Genomic DNA, 17,498 nt, shown 5'->3' with positions numbered 1-17,498 from the left:
TTCATGTATTTCAGAAATTGACAGTGTCATGGGGAACTCCAGACATAGATCTGTTCGCTTCTCCACTAAACCACCAGCTGCCAAAGTATTGCACAAAGGGGTTTCATCACACAGCTTGGAAAGTGGATGCTCTGTCTTTCAGTTGGAAAAACCTTCATGTCTATGCCTTTCCACCTCTACCTCCTCTTCCAAAGGTATTACTAAAGGTCAGACAGGACAGGCCAAGGATGATTTTGATAGCTCCAGATTGGCCTCGGCAACACTGGTACCCACTTCTAAGGAGTCTTGTAAAGAAGCCTCCATGGCCTTTACCTCTGATTCCTCATCTGTTATCTCAGAAGGACGGACATCTGCTCAATGTCAAGCTTCAATCTCTTCATCTCACAGCTTGGCATATTCTGTGTTGAAGCATGGTAGGTCTCAGCTTCCTCAACAAGTTTTAAATGTGATTCTGGAAGCTAGAAGGCCTAGTACTAGGATCGCGCAGAAAAATGGAAGAGATTTTTATTTTGGAGTACAGCAAAGAATTTGGAGATTTCAGAGCCTAATTTGAGTGTGGCTCTTCAATATCTTACTGAATTATTGGACAAAGGTTTGTCCTTCTCTTCCATAAAGATTCATGCTGCAGCAATTTCAGCTCACTATGATTGTGACCCACCTTTGTTTTCGCATCCTTTGTTCAAGCAGTTTCTTAGAGGGGCAAAGAATATAAGACCCCACGTAGAGCTCCTACTCCTGCTTGGGATCTCAATTTTGTGTTGGAAAAACTTACTCTACAACCTTTTGAGCCTGCAGCTACTGCTGAATTGAAATATTTGTCATGGAAGACTGCTTTTCTGTTGGCTATTACTTCTGCAAGAAGGGTGTCTGAGTTGCAGGCCCTTATGGCAGTAGAGCCCTTTTGATTTTCCATAAGGACAGGGTATCATTACGCACTAATCCTTCCTTTATGCCTAAGGTGGTTTCTAGTGTGGCTTTAAACCAAACTATTCATTTGCCTACGTTTTTGCAGATCCTCAAAATAAAGGGGAAAAGATTTTGCACACTTTAGATGTACACAGGCAATTATTATCTGAGCAGGACTAAAGATTTTAGGCAGTCTCAGCAGTTACTTGTTTCTTTTGCTTTGAGTTCACAGGGCAAGCCTGTGTCAAAACAAACTATTTCTAGGTGGATTGGCTTTTGCATTGCATTTTGTTATTCCCATCATGGCAAAGAGGTTCCAGCTGGGATTAGGCCTCATTCCACTAGGGCTACTGCCACTTCAACAGCATTTCTAAGGGGGTTGGCAACTAAGGATATTCTGGAAGCAGCTACTTGGAGTTCAGTGCATACTTTCTCTAGGCATTATCACCTGCCTATATACTCTAAGACTAGAGCTGGTTTTGCCACAGCTGTTTTACAAGGCATGTTGTCAGCTCCTGCTACTTTATAATTTGCCAGCCTCCCTTACCTCTGCTTTGGGATTCTACCCAATTGTCAGGACTGCAGCAAGGGAAGACGAAGAACATAGTACAGTTTTGTACCTACCATAAATGTAGATGTTCGAGGATTTCTGTGTTTCAGGGTGGTTGTGTAGGTGAGTTTACATGCTTATATCTTTTATATTTTTTATATGTATTACTGTATATATTGTACATGTTTTTTTGGTGCAGGTTGTTTTTGGGACTTGTCTTTTTGGGTCTTCTGACCTCTGGGGCAAGAAAAGACTGAGTCATGCGCATTAGTACCCTGACGTTCTGACGTCAGTCTCTCTGGTATACTGGGACGCGGACTATACCCAATTGTCAGGACTGCAGCAAGGGAATCCTCGAACATCTACATTTATGGTAGGTACAAAACTGTACTTTACAGATGGCAGTGGGAGGAAATTCCTCCTTTCCAGGGGGTCATTCGTCATCCTGCGGATCAGACTGTTTTATTTTCTTCTGTTCTTCATTGCATACTCTCCCAAGGAATAGTAGAACCAGTTCCACCTTCCCAGGTGGGAAAGAGGTTTTATTCAAGGATGTTTTTAGTCCAAAGAAAGAAAACACTTGAGCAGTTCTGCCTCTTTCTTTGCTAAACCTGTTTGTGATAGTGCCGAAATTCAAAATGACATCACTTCATTTGGAGCAATTACCACAAGCTTCCTCGCAGACTGGATTTACTCACATAATAACAGGTTTATTTACATGGAGCAGATACTGATGGAGGAAAGAAGGCCTGCTACTAGAAAATGCTATACATAAGCAAATGTAAAAGATTTTCTAGTTCGTGCCATTGAATTAACTAGCAGCTATTCAAGGCTAGTGTTTCTGTTGTTTTACAATGTTTGTGTGAGTTGCTGTCCTATTACTTACTTACTTCTCTGTTTGGGTTCACTTTTCTCCATTTCAACATGTCTACCCATTGAGCTCCCTCTTTTAGTGCATTCCCATATGAAAATTGTTTTTGAAAGGGGTACTGCATAAGAAGCCTCCAAGAAAACTGATGGCTCCTCCTTGGTATCTTAGTTTTGAATTAGGAAGCTAACACTTGCATCATTTGAACCAGGGTCATCTGATTGACTTGCAGCTCATAACATGGAAAACAGTTTTGCTGAAGGGTTGCAAGTTCTTATGGTAAGGTCAAACTTTTCATTGTCCACAGAGACAGAGTTTTGTTTGAAAACTAATCCTTTTATGTCTAAAGTCGTACCTAAGTTTAGTTTAAGGCAAACTGTCCATCTCTGTGTTCTTTAGTGAGCCCACGAATGAGGGAGAAAGGGTACTTCATACCTTGTACTGTCTTGACAGAACAAAATCTTTCAGAACTTCTGATTAGTTGTTCTTTTCTTGTGAAGTTAAGAAGGACATCATGTGCCATAACAAGACTATTTCAAAATAATTGTGTCAGACTATTACCTTTTGCTATTTCCACAAAAAACAAAACTATTCCAGGCAGGGTCAAGGCTCATTGTACCAGGGCCTTAGCTTTATCTATGCCTTTTTGGAAAGGGCTACACTCTAGAGGTAGTCTAGAAGCAGCAACTTGGTCCTCAGTGCTCACTTTTACTAAGCACTCGAACCTAAATTCTATTTGAATGCCTAAGATATAGTTAGCTAGGATCATTCTCCAGGGTCTCCTGGACCCATCTCCTTCTACCACTTTTTTATTTTAAGGTGTGGTAATCTACCCATGCAACTTAGGCTACTGCAGCTGTGATGGTAATGATGATCATTAGTACAGTTATGCAAGTAAACTTACCATAACATTAGTTGTTCGAATGATCACTGCTGCAGTAGCTACTTCCTCCCTCTTTGCACCCCTTTTGTTTTCTATACCATGGTCTGGGCAGGACCCCCTTTGTTTTCTATACCATAGTGTGGGCATGTATTTTTTCTTTACCTAGCAAGGTCCTGTCAGGACTTAACCTTCTGGCAATCGACATGAAAGCTCTGAAGGGCATGGCACCCAAACTAACTTTTTAGTTGGCTGTGCTTGAGCTAACTGTTCGGGTGCATGGAAGGTGCCTTGAAGCTGGCTGGCTGTTATATCCTATGCAGGATATAAAGCATAAGGCTTAGGCTACTCCAGCAGCAGTCACTGGAGCAATTTGCTGTTATGTTAAGTATACTTACAGGACTGTACTTACTCTTCCTAAACTAGTTTCAGTGAAGGACTCGCCTTCTTGTAACTTAGCTGTCTGGTCCAGACCTACCTGGTGCTGAGCAAACACTGCGTTGATGTATGTGGCAAGATGCCAGTAGCTAATTTTGCAGTTTTATTATAGGCTATAACCAATGTTATATGTGGCCTTCAGTAGTGAATGTTGTGTACAGTCATCCAAAATGTCAGTCAGGGAGTGAACACTCCTTTGGCTGTAATTAAGCATGGCTGTTTCAAAGATGTAATTCTTCAGCTTATCCACTAGGGTAAGCTGTCTCTCATTTACTGTGTTTAGCCAGTTCTTTCCTGAAGGAGGAAATCCATTTCCAAGTTGGACTATCTTTATAGCAGGAGTGCAGGGAGTGTGGAAACATGCTACCACACTAAAAATGAATTTTGTCTAAAAACTTTCCCACCTAGCCTGAAAGTGACATTTATTTTGCTGTTCTGTCCATTTTAGCAGGCAGTGTTTGGCCAACATCATAGATCTAAATTAATGTCTACAATGTGTGAGTGACGAAGTCTAGCAAAATGAGTTGTGGGAATACTGCTGTGAGCCACACTTAATATGAAAAGCTTGCCTTTTATGCCTTTTTAAGAAGCAAAAACTTGTAGCCTAGCAGATTGTGCTCTTACCTGCCAGCTCTGGCTTTTTTGTCTGACCCCCTCTCTACTTTTCTTACATGTGTTGCAGTTCAAATGCCTATTACATGGTACTTATTCCTGTTGCCTTTACTATTGTCTTTAGGTGCCTTGAAATGGAAGGAGGATCTTGCTCAGAAAGCAGCTGAAACATTTTTAAAGCAGAAGCGAGCACCAAATTTGCGTAAACTAGTTTATGGAGCAGGTAAGAGAGGAGCTTTCCTGGTTGTTTTATTTGAACCATCTACTGCTGCTGCTAAACTTTATCAATTTTTAAAGTAATTTTCCATAAACCAAGGCTCATTTCATCCATTGTCCAAATATTTAACTAACTTTGAAGTGTGTATAGAGCTGTGGGACATCCCTGTGATTAAGACAGGAGTTTGCCTAAAAGACTGTAAAGCAGAGAGCATTTTTCCATAACTGTCTTGTTGGGATGTAGTAGTCTGGTGTGAATGTAAACAGTGTTGTTTTTCCTTCTTCTTTCATTTTTGAAGCCGGTTTGTACTACAGCCTGAAAATTAAACTGAGGTTTTGACAAAAAAAAAAAAAAAACAGTGAATTCTGAAGCTTGTTGCTTCTTTTAAGTATTTTTGAAGGTGGGACTGTGCCTTCAAAATCCTTGCTACATCATGCTATACTTCAAAGTAGGGAGTAATACTCCCAAGATACCCCATTGTCAGGTTTAGTATTTTTCCCTCAGTTTCACACTTGTATTTCTGCACTTCTGTGGATGGCAATTATGGTTCTTGCAATTTTAACAAGCACCAGAAGTTAGTGACATCCAAAGATGCAGTGGTATACAGCTGTAGCCTTTGGAAAGCGGATTACTCATTCTGTTATGTATGTCGTTTGGTCTCATCTCTCACTGACCTATTTCTTTGTCCTCATTCCTTCAGTTGTAGCGATCAGTAGACTTCTTTGTGTTGCTAAGTGACAGTAAGCTAACACTAAAGGAGCAGCTGTTGACCATCACCAAGATATTGTACTTCTGTCTCGACAACATATCCTGATGAGCCACCTTATTCCGTCTCGTGACCAAGTGTTGGTGATTTATACACTGGTTTTCTTACCTGGACTACTGCAGTGCTCTCTATCTTGGGCTTTTGAATGGTGATTTGGCATGTGTGCAACATTTGCAGAATTCTGCAGTCAGGTTGTTGACAGGAATGTCTTTTACAAGTCACATTACACCCTTTCTTTGAAGTCTGCACTGGCTGCCAGCTGCTGCCAGATGTATTTTTAAAATGTTAATTTTTGCCTACTGTACTTTCCCTAACTTGAGCCCTGTATGTCTAAAAAGAATGTCTGATACCCTATGTCATGCTTGATAGCATAGGTCATCAGGGAAGGGAATGTTGGTAGTTCCAAGGGGGCTAGCCTTGAAGCATCTTTCAACTTGTCTTGGGCCTACCTCAGGCTGCCCTTCCATTGGGCTTTGCCTGATACACTTCTTACAGGAAACACTCAAATGACATCCTGAGCGCCCGGGCCACTTCAAATGACTCCTGTCATCCTTGAGCAATAGTGGTACATGCAGGTATCCTCCCTGATGAGAAAAGTTGTCACTGTTTCACAGAGATTCAGCCCAAAAACTTTATTGAAGGAGCCTTGTTTCAATTGAATATACCTGTGATCTCATCCTTTTGGTCAGTGCCCAAAGCTATTATCCACACTCAAGGATGGGAATGTAGGCTGCCTGATAAACTGAAAGCTTCATCCTTTGACTCTGCTTTCATTTCACTACCAAGAGTTCTGTACAGTGCTTGCAGTACTGCCTCAGTTGTACCCATCTGCTGTTTAGTCCCCTAATCTCATCTGCTCTCACTCCTGAAGAAGACTCCAGGATAGTTGCACTTTTATACTGGATAGGTGCATTCCCTTTCACTTGCAAAGACTGTCGCTTCTGATTTGGAATGGCTGAATGTTATGTAGTCTAATCTTGCCTACATTCTTACCCGTGGGTTCGGAGCCGAATGTCGGCTCCGACTCTGCCAAACTTTTTTAGCTCGAAGTCTTTCTATTGGCTGGGCTAAGATGGTATCCCATGCTGCACTGCTCTCTATCCCCAGATCTCATTTGCCGCTTGTGTAGCTAGGACGTGGTCTCGATCTTGGCTGTGGCTAAGTACCCTTTTTCTTCCTTATCAGAGAAATTTGTTACAAACAAAAAGCTATTTTAATAGCTATTGTGTGTTCTTGTCTTGTCTTGTAAAAAATTGTGTTTGGATCGTTTTTTCTGTGGTATCCCACTAGCTGTTCCCAACGGGCTAGGCCCATTTCAGTTAGAGGACCTAGTCTGTCCCCTTGCTTTCTTTGTGCCTGTTAAGTTTACTGGGTCTAAGTACCGTTTAAATTAGAGGTATTAGTCCTTTCTCCCTTGTGTTTGTGTCTAAGGATCGTTTAACTTAGAGATCTTGTGGTATTTGTGTGTTGTAGTTTTTTCCCGCCTTGACTGTTTGACCGTTGGCCCTTTATTCAGTGTTTGATTGTCTTGGTGCTTTATTAGTGTTGGTTAACTATGTCCAAAGATACTAAGGAGCACAAGCCCTCGGGCTTCAAGAAGTGCTCTAGGTGCAGTTACAAAATGTCCATTACCGATGGACACTCAGTCTGTGTATATTGTCTGGGAGTGATTCATCTCCAGGAGTCATCCAGCTTCTGTCATGCTTTTAGTCCGCGAGTTCTTCCAGAAAGGAAGAATAAATTGATTTTGAGAGTGCTTCCAGCTCTAAGACCAAATCTTCTAAATCAAAAAAGAGATCTCTGGCTCCATCAGTCTCCCCGGAGCCACCGGAGAAAATAGCAAAGTCTGCTTCGACATCCTCGGCTCCATTGTCCTTGGGGCCGCAGGAAGTGTCAGCTGTTATAGAGCCTGCTTTGTCTCCAATTTTCTTGGAACCTGTTCTGAGCCGATCACCTAGCATTTAGCCAGTTTCCCCTCCTCGCAGGTCACCTTCGGAGAGGAGGTCTTGTTCTCCTTCTCTATCCTCTAAATCCGGCAGGACCTTATCAGATGTGGATGTCGATAGAGTGGTGCAGAGACTCCTTCAGTCACTGGTTCTGGCAAAATTGTTCTCGGCTCCGACCCAGTCGGCTCCGGAGCCGGTCCCTCAACCTACTTCGATACTTCCTCCTCCGAGCACACCTCAGCTTTCGGAGCCGCGTGATGTCCCTAGGTCGGTTCCGACAGCCCCTCCTGGCTTATCGGTGCCGACATTAGCTCCGACCCCGTCGGCGCCGTCCACGAGGTTCAGGACTCAGGATTCCTCGGTCAGGCCCGAGGGAGTGGCTTCGGGACACCTCTCTGCTCCTAGTCTCCCTCTCAGTGCTTCGGCGCAGGAAGTTCGACTCCTTTCTTCGGACTCGGAGGGGGGGGGGTGACCAGCCTTCGAGGCCATGTGGAGCGCGCTGGCCAGGTCGTCAGCAGCATTATGTGGGTCGGTCATTCTGTCCCCTACTACACCGGTGCAGGCCTCTGATCACCATCTGTCTCTAGACAGAGGAGCCCCAAGGCCTCAGGGTACCCCCACGAGTGGTCCTCACATTTCTGAGGGTCCCTCAGAGTTTTTGCCTGAGGAGCCACCCAGAAAGAAGATGTGCAAGAGGAAGCACACAGATTCCCAGGATGAGTCTCTCACATCAGACACTGACCTCGAGGAATCGGAGGGGTCCCCAAGTCATCCTCTGAGGATGTTTCTTTCTCTGACATCCTAGAGATTTTGAAACAAAGAGGTGACTGGTCATCCAAAGCCCCCTCCGAGGAGAAGTCAGTCTTCCTGAAGGTCTTTGGTGCTCAGCCCTCCTCCTCTTGGGTATCTCCATCCTTCGAGCTTCTGGATTTGGTTTGTCGAAGGGTGTGGGAAACCCTTGACTCTGTGGAACCAGTCCCCAGGTGACCCAATAAATTTTTGTATGCTCCTCCTGATAAGGAATTTCTGTCCAAGGGAGTCCCTGTGAATGCCATGGTGGTGGCAGCTGCCACTCAGAAGGAATTAGCAGAGACTTCTTCCACTGTCCATCGCCCTAACAAGGAGTCTAGGACCATGGACCGGTACAGGAAGCGTACTTTTTCTTCAGCGGCCTTTACCTTACAGTCACTGAATTATTTATCACACTTTACACGGCTCCAGAGAGATCTCCTCAAGGAGCTTGGAGATTCTCTCACAGGTAACGTTTCTGAGGCTGTGGCTCAGGCAGTCAACGCTCAGATGTCTACCCTCAATTCCATTGCAAACTCCTCCATGAGGCTCATCTCCTATGCAGCCAAAGGAGCAAGTAGGGCAGCAAGTTCAGGAGTTACTCATAGGAGTCAGGCCTGGAAGCGCCTTTGTCATTTCGCGGAGGCCTTCAAGTCTTCATTCACCGACGTCCCTTTTGATGGTTCCTCTTCGTTCGGAACCAAGGTGAAAGACACTTTCACCAGGTGCGAGCAGGAAGGAAAGACTCTGTCTGCCGTAGGAGTCTGTTTTTCCCTTCCCTCTAGGTCTTATCCCAAGGTCCAGAGGGGTGGCAAAATGTGGTTCAAGAAATCACAGAGGTTTTTTTCCCAGTGCACAAGGTGAGCCCCCCCTCCAGAGGCAGCGGAGGGGGTGGTTATTCAGGGAGATGCCGCCCTAGGGGCAGAGGAGGCCCCCGCAACTCGGGAGACCGCGATTCCTTTTGTGGTTCTCCCTACCGCCGCTCCTGATGGGAGGCCCGACTGTGCATTTCCGGAGCCAGTCAAGGGTCGAATCTCATCATACCTGGAGGCCTGGCAAGACATCACCCAGGACCAATGGGTTCTACGAATAATTTCCGGAGGATATGTCATTCCCTTCTCGTCAGATATCCTCCAGTCAAGAAAATCCTGGATGTTCCACCCAGTCAAAGGGATTCCGCAGCTTCAGAAGTTTCAAAGCTGCTAGAAAAAGGAGCCATCCAACATGTCCCCTCAGACCAGATCGGATTAGGGACTCCAGATTCTTTTTGGTGCCGAAAAGGACAGGGGACCTGAGACCCATATTGGATCTCAGTCAATTGAACACCCATGTGCAGAAGTCCAAGTTCCAAATGGTCACATTGCAGTCTATTCTCCCATTATTGAGAAAAGCAGTGTGGATGTGCTCCATCGACCTCAAGGATGCTTACTACCACGTAAAGATGGACGGAGCATCCAGATGTCACCTACGCTTCCGGCTGGGAGCCAGTCATTTTCAGTTTTGAGCCCTTCCCTTTGGTCTCACCACAGCCCTCAGGGTGTTTACCAAATGCATGGCAGTGGTGACTGCTCACCTGAGACATCAGGGATTCCAAGTGTTTCCATATCTGGATGACTGGCTCCTTACTGCCACCATCAGTCATCTACTACTTCAGACCAGGGACACTACTATCAGCCTATGTCAACAGTTGGGCATCACATTGAACTGGGAAAAATTTGCCTTGTTGCCCTCACAGAATGTCACTTTCATATGCACTGAACTAGACACTGTCCTCATGCGGGCGTTTCTACCACAGGAAAGATTCAGAGTCCTACAACAAGAAGTTCACGCCTTGCCCCCTCTGACAAGAGCAAAGGCAAGTGGGTCCTCCAACTGTTGGGGACAATGGCTGCTACGATTGTTAGTCCCTTTGGCAAGGTTACATATGAGGCTCCTTCAGTGGCTACTCCTTTGCCCAGTATTCTCTTGAACGTCTTCCACTTTCTCATCCTATTCTACTCACAGACGGGTGCAAACAGGATCTCAGTTGGAGGCTTTGCACCGACAACCTGAATGCGGGAAAGCCCTTCATCCCTGCGCCCCCGGTTGCCACGGTGACCACGGATGCCTCCCAGATGGGGTGGGAGGGCATTATCTAGGCAAGACAGTCCAAGGCACGTGGCAAGAGCACGAGATGCATCTGCATATCAATGTCCTGGAGATGAGAGCTGTGCTACTAGTGTTGCAAGCACTCAAGAGTTTTCTTCCTCTCGGGACTATTGCAATCCACTCAAACAATATGTCAGTGGTGTGGAATCTTATGAACAAGCAGGGAGGAACCAAGTCTTGGCCCCTTTGCAGAGAGGCCATGCGAGTGTGGCAGTGGGCAGTGTCTTCCCAACGTTTTCTGGTGGCAACACACATTCTGGGGAAGTCCAATGTGATCGCAGACAGGCTAAGCAGAGCTATTCTGATGCCTTACGAGTGGTCCCTGAACTTTTAAGTTGTGGAACAGATCTTCCGCAGGTGTGGTCAGCCTTGCTGCGACCTTTTTGCCAGCCCCCTCAATGCCAAATGCAGCAGCTGCTTCACGTTGATCCCCCCCTCAGGGGGAGTCACCCAGGGACGCTCTAGTCCATGATTGGCCCTCCGGTCTACTATATGCCTTCCCTCCGGTCCCCTTGCTCTCAAAGGTTATTCAGAAAGCACAATCCTTGGGAAGCAGAATGATTCTGATTGACCCACACTGGCCTCGTCAAATTTGGTTCCCCTTTCTCCATCCCTATCTCATGGACGCTTCTTGGATTCTGGACCCACAACCAGACTTACTGACACACGTCAGGGCAGCTCCATCCCTCTCTTCGGACCCTCTGGGTGACAGCCTGGCTACTCCACTTCCGTCATTAGTTAGGCTTAATCATTTTTCGCCGGAGGTGGCTCATATTTTATCTTCCTCTCATAAGCCCTCGGCCAGGAAGATTTATTACAGCATATGGAAGAGGTTTTCAATCTGGGCACATGCCCTTGTACAGCTCCAATTTTGTCTGTATTGGAGTTCTTGTCTATGCTCTTTAACCAGGGTTCAGCAGCCGCAACCATTAAAGTCCAATTGGCGGCGATTTCTACCTTTCATGTCGCAGATGAGCCTAGCCTGATGGCACATAGACTCTGTAAGGCTTTCCTGAAGGGCACGTTATTACTTCGTCCTCCGGTATCAGAACCGGTTATGCCTTGGGACTTGAACTTTGTTCTACAGGGTCTTACTTCACCCCCCTTTGAGCCTGCAGCCACTTGCGATTTAAAATTCTTAACTTGGAAGACTGTCTTTTTATTAGCTATCACGTCAGCCAGACACGTGTCGGTGCTTCAAGCTTGATCAATCAAACCCCCTTATTTGATTTTTCATAAGGAAAGGGTTTCTCTCAGACTGAACCCTGCTTTTTTTCTTCCCAAAGTGGCGTCAGTCAGTAACCTTAACCAATCTATTGAATTGCCAGTGTTTTTTTCCCAGTTTTCAAACAAGGCAGAATTCAAATTTCATCAATTGGATGTGCACAGACAATTACGTTTTTATTTGCACAGAACAAAAGACCTCAGAAAATCTCATCAGTTGTTTGTTTCTTTTTCAGAAAACAGAATAGGGTCTCCTGTCCCCAAAGTCACGTTGTCCAGATGGATTACCAGATGTTCTTCATCTCACATTGCTGCAGTCCTTACACTTGGGGGTAGTCCGCTGTCCTCGGTCGGCCCGAATATCAAAGTATTAGGCTGACGTCGGTCAAGGCGCGCAAGACTGACATCAGGACGTCAGGGTACAAATGCGCATGACCGACGTCATATCCTCAGTCTTTTTTGCCGCATGGTCCGATGCAGAAGCAGCGTTGCAAGTGCCGTTCGGCGTTCTGAAATTTTTCGAATTCGGAGTTTCAGACCGAGTCAAAGTTGGCTAAGTACCCCGTTGGGGAATATTTTAGTTTTTTCTTGCCTCGGTGGTTTACCGGATGTCAGAAAAAGTGAATAACTGTATTTCTTGTGGGAAGCAGATACCGCATAGAGATTATCATACTTTGTGTATTCCTTGTTTGGGGCCTGAGCACGACGTTGTTGGGTGTCGCTTTTGTGCTAGGTTTAATAAGCGCACTATTGCGAAGGTTAGATTGTGCCAGGTTGGTCTTCGGCAAGTGGTGCAATTACAATATGCCGTCGGATGTTCCGACGCCCGCTTCTTCGAAGAAGCGCAAAGACAAAGCAGCTAAACCCAGGCAAGAAGAGTCGTCCGTCAGACGCCGGTTCTTTGAGGTGTCAGTGGAACCGGTGGTTCCACGAGACTCTGAGGAGTCCCAGGGGAGACTTTGATATTACAGGATGTGGCCTCTCAGGAGGCAGGTCAGGCTGAAGGGGCTTCTCAGGTTACTGTACTCCCCTCCCTTCCTAGGGTGGTTAGGCCCTCTCCTTCTGTTTTCAAGGCTTCTCCCAGAGGCAGGCCAGGTTTAGCTTCTGTTGGTGTCACTCCTAGTTCTTCAGGATCTGTGCCCAAGAAGCACATGCTCAAAATGGCAGAAGATTTAATTACTTTGATTAGAGGTTCTTTGCCCCCTCCTGATAAGAGGCCTAGGGTGGAACCAGAGTTGGGGAGTTTTGAGCAGGTTTCGATGTTTCAGAGTCTTCGGCTGAAGACTTGCAGGAGTATTCTCCTTATTCTGATTCTGATTCTGATGTGGATGATTCTACTCCTTCTGCTTCTCCTCCAGAGGATTTTTCTTTTTCAGAGACTCTTCATTCTATGAGGGAACATTTTAAGTGGGAAGGTCAGGACTTCTCTGATTCCAGGAAAAGGCTTAGGGAATTTTTGCTTTTACCCCAGCATAGGCCTTTGGCTATTCCTCCTGTTCTGGATGTTGTGGAAGATGTGTTTGCAGAGGCTTCACTTAATCCTGATTCTTTGCCTCCTGCTCCTGTTAAACCGGACAGGTATTACAGGGTGCCTGAAGCTCATAAATATCTGTATAAGAGTCCTAGGGCGGACCCAGAAACAGTTAGTCAGGGACCTATGGGTGTCACGGCCTCTGTGGTAAAAAATCCGGTTCCTCCAGATAAAGAGGCCAGAGCTTTGGATAGATGGGGAAAGAAAGTCTATACTTCTTCCACCTTAGCTATGAGGGCTTTGAATTGCCAGTTTCACATGTTGAAATATCAAAACTATCTTCTTTCTCAATTGAAGTCTAAGGTAGATGCTCTGGCGGAAGGCATTGAGTGTAAAGAATTACAAGATTTGGTACATGTTTCTGAACAGGTGGGTAAGCATTCTTTACAATGTGGATTTGATGCTGTACAGGCCTCGTCTAGGGTGGCTGCCACCGGGTCAGTTCTTCGTAGGCACGCCTGGCTGAGGGATCAGAACTTATCTGACCATGTTAAGACAAGGATTTTAGATGTTCCTTTACAGTCTGATGTATTGTTTGGTTCACCTGTGGAGGCAGTTTTAAAGAAAATGGAAGACCAGGCTAAGTCTATGCAGACTGTTAAAGATTTTTTGCAAGTTCAGCCTCCGAAGTTTAGTAGGAATTGGCCTGCTAAGGGGTGGACGTACCCTTCTTATGATTCACAGTCTAGGGGAAGATCTAGACGTGGTAGGGATAGAGCTCAGGGCTCTTTCAGACCTAGAACAGGGAGTTCACCTGCACAGTCTTCGGGTGAGGGCAGGGGCCAGTCCTTTCGTAAACAGGCCCAATGACCTACCTTTTCAGCTGCCAGAGCCTTCTTGTCTGGCAGCACCTTTGGGAGGAAGGTTGGCACTCTTCAAAGAAAATTGGAGTTTAATTACCCAGGACAGATGGGTATTGGATATTATACACCAAGGTTACAGGTTTTATTTCCATACCTTGCCTCCTTTCAAAGGCATGCCAGACGTTCCTCCTCAGCAAAGAATAGAGGCTCATAAACAAATTTCTCTGCTGCTGCAAATAGGGGCCATACAGCCGGTCCCTCTGCCAGAAGTAGGCCTAGGATTTTATTCTCGCCTGTTCCTAGTACCAAAGAAGGGGAACACGTGGAGACCAATTTTGGATTTATCTATCCTCAACACTTATCTGGACATTCCCAAGTTCAAAATGTTGACGTTACAACAGCTTTTACCTCTGCTGGGCAAGGATCACTGGATGGTGACTCTGGATCTCAAGGAAGCTTACCTTCATGTTCCTATCAGGCTAAGTTGCAGGAAGTATCTGCGTTTTCGAGCTGGGACTTCTCATTATCAGTTCTCTGCATTGCCCTTTGGCTTATCTACTGTGTCCAGAGTGTTCACAAAGGTTCTGGCTCCAGTGATAGCTTTCTTCAGGCTAAAAGGAATACAGATCTATCCTTATTTGGACGATTGCCTGATTCTGGCCAAAGGAAGGGACGAGCTTCTTCATCATTTGCAATACGTGATAGCAGTGCTAAGATGCCTGGGGTATTCTGTGAACGAAATAAAGTCCAGTCTAGTACCCTCTCAAGACATGTGCTTTCTGGGTGTGAGACTGAATACTGCATCCCAGATGGCCTTTTTGACCCCGGACAAACAAAAGAATCTTTCCCTTTACTTCCATCAATTGTCTCATCAGTCCAGGCTGACTGCAAGGACAGTCCTTCAAGCCTTGGGGTTCATGGCATCTTGTATTCTGGTACTTCCCAATGCCAAACTGCATATGAGGAAGCTACAATGGTATCTCAAAAATGTATGGACACAGCACTGCCAAGATATGGACACTGTCATTCAGATATTACCTTGCATTCAAAAGGAATTTTTGTGGTGGGCTCAGGAATGTCACCTAAACAAGGGACTCTCTGTGACCCGGCCAGAGGCGAGTCAGATTCTAACGACAGATGCCTCTGACAAAGCTTGGGGAGCTCATCTAAATGGAAAGTGGATACAAGACACGTGGCCTGCCAGACTACAACATCTACATATCAACTTGAAGGAGATGTTAGCAGTCCAATTTGCATTAATAGCTTTCAAGGATTTACTTCTTCCAGGGCAGGTGTTGGTTCTAACAGACAACACAACTGTCATGTGGTACATCAACAAGCAAGGGGGAACACATTCTTATCCTCTATGCAGGCAAGCAATGATTTTGTGGGAGACTGCTCTCAGTTTACAGCTCAATCTTCAGGCAAGGTTTCTGCCGGAGCACAGAACTCCTTAGCAGATGTGTTGAGCAGGCGAATTATGGATCCCCACGAGTGGAAATTGGATCCTCATGTATTTCAGAAATTGACAGTGTCATGGGGAACTCCAGACATAGATCTGTTCGCTTCTCCACTGAACTACCAGCTGCCAAAGTTTTGCACAAAAAGGTTTCATCCCACAGCTTGGAAAGTGGATGCTCTTTCTTTCAATTGGAGCAATCTTCATGTGTATGCCTTTCCACCTCTGCCTCTCCTCCCAAAGGTACTCCTGAAGGTCAGACAGGACAAGCCAAGGATGATTCTAATAGCTCCAGATTGGCCTCGACAGCACTGGTACCCATTACTGAGAAGTCTGGTTGGGAGCCTCCATGGCCTTTCCCTTCGATTCCACACCTGCTGTCTCAAGAGAACAGTCATTTACTCAATGTCAAACTTCACTCTCTTCACCTAACAGCCTGGCATATTCTGTTTTAAACCCTGGAGGGTCTCAGCTTCCGCAGCAAGTTTTGAATGTTATTTTGGAGGCCAGAAGGCCTAGTACAAGGAAAGTATACGCAGATAAATGGAAGAGATTTTTATTTTGGAGTGCAGCAAAGGAATTTGATGTTGCTAAGCCTAATTTAAGTGTGGCTCTTCAATATCTTGCTGAGTTACTGGACAAAGGATTGTCCTTCTCTTCTATTAAGATTCATGCTGCAGCAATTTCTGCTCACTATGACTGTGATCCACCATTGTTTTCTCATCCTTTGTTTAAGCAATTCCTTAGAGGGGCAAAGAATATAAGACCCCACATAGAGCTCCTACTCCTGCTTGGGATCTCAATTTTGTGTTGGAGAAACTCACTCTACAACCTTTTGAGCCTGCAGCTACTGCTGAGTTGAAGTATTTATCATGGAAGACTGCTTTTTTGTTGGCCATTACCTCTGCGAGAAGGGTTTCTGAATTACAGGCCCTTATGGCAGTTGAGCCTTTCTTAATTTTCCATAAGGACAGGGTATCTTTACGTACTAATCCTTCCTTTATGCCTAAGGTGGTTTCTAGTGTGGCTTTAAACCAAACTATTCATTTGCCTACTTTTTATGCAAACCCCCACAATAAAGGGGAAAAGATTTTGCACACCTTGGATATACACAGGCAGTTACGATATTATTTGAGCAGAACTAAAGGGTTCAGGCAGTCTCAGCAGTTGTTTGTTTCTTTTGCTTTGGGTTCTCAGGGCAAGCCTGTGTCAAAACAAACTATTTCTAAGTGGATTGGGTTTTGTATTGCTTTCTGTTATTCCCATCATGGTAAGGAGGTTCCAGCTGGGATTAGGCCTCATTCCACTAGAGCTACTGCCACTTCTACAGCTTTTTAAGGGGTGGCAACTAAAGATATTTTGGAGGCAGCTACTTGGAGTTCAGTGCATACTTTCTCTAAGCATTACTACCTTCCACTTTACTCTAAATCTAGGGCTGGGTTTGCCACTGCTATTTTACAGGGCATTTTGGCAGCTCCTACTTCTTTATAGTTTTGCCATCCTCCCTTACCTCTGCTTTGGGATTCTACCCAAGTGTAAGGACTGCAGCAATGTGAGATGAAGAACATAGTACAGTTTTGTACCTACCATAAATGTAGATGTTCGAAGATCCACATTGCTGCAGTCCAATTTACCCTCCCTCCTTCCCCTCTGTTGTTAGAGGTGGTTGTGTGGATCCTGGGAGAGCAGTTTCCTTGCCAGTTTCTCAGGAGGCTCACTCTCTCTTGGCTTTCGACATGGTGGAGAGGGTCCTGTCCAGGAGATGAGGCCCCTGACCATCTCATCGGACTCAGCAGGCCCGCACAGCAGCCCTGAGGGGTTGTCTGACTGCTCTGGAGGCAGTTGGGGGTTGCTTTTTGATGCACCTGGCGGCATGGGAGTTCGTGCCATCAGTCTGTTGGGTGCTTCAAATAATATCCAGAAGGTATACAGCTCCCTTTCTGACTCCTTCCATTCCACCAAAACACCTCCCAGATGTCCCACCCATGCAAAGGGAGGCAGCAGCACTCAAAATAAAAAAGCTGCTAAGGAAACGAGTCATCTAGCCCATCCCCCTAGGTCATTCCAGATCAGGCATCTATTCTAGGTTCTTTTTGGTGCCAAAAAATATGGGGGACCTAAGGCCTATTCTGGACCTTTCCACTCTAAACCTGTCAGTTGCCAAAGAGAATTTCTGGATGGTCACTCTACAATCCATCCTGCCTGCAGGAGAATGACTGGATGTGCTCAATAGATCTCCAGGACGCATACTACCACATCAAAATGCACAGACGCTCCAGGAGGTTCATCCACTTTCGGCTAAGCGACTATCACTATGAGTTTCAAGCCCTACCCTTTGGTCTCACCATAGCCCCCAGGGTG

At 45.6% G+C, this 17,498-nt stretch overlaps 1 protein-coding gene across 1 annotated transcript in view; it reads left to right on the top strand.

The window, feature by feature from the left end:
* The window catches only part of BMS1 (BMS1 ribosome biogenesis factor), a gene marked incomplete in the record, with an annotated part of 1,196,647 nt that overhangs the window by 625,785 nt on the left and 553,364 nt on the right, over positions 1-17,498 (top strand). The window contains 1 exon segment of the mRNA XM_044056283.1: positions 4,379-4,477. Within this exon segment, the coding sequence (XP_043912218.1) occupies positions 4,379-4,477 (99 nt within the window).

The sequence above is a fragment of the Protopterus annectens genome, chromosome 14.part0, assembly GCF_019279795.1.
Source record: "Protopterus annectens isolate FY-2018-M chromosome 14.part0, PAN1.0, whole genome shotgun sequence".
Classification (NCBI taxonomy): Eukaryota; Metazoa; Chordata; order Ceratodontiformes; family Protopteridae; genus Protopterus; species Protopterus annectens.
This window is presented reverse-complemented; position numbering and strand designations above follow the sequence as displayed.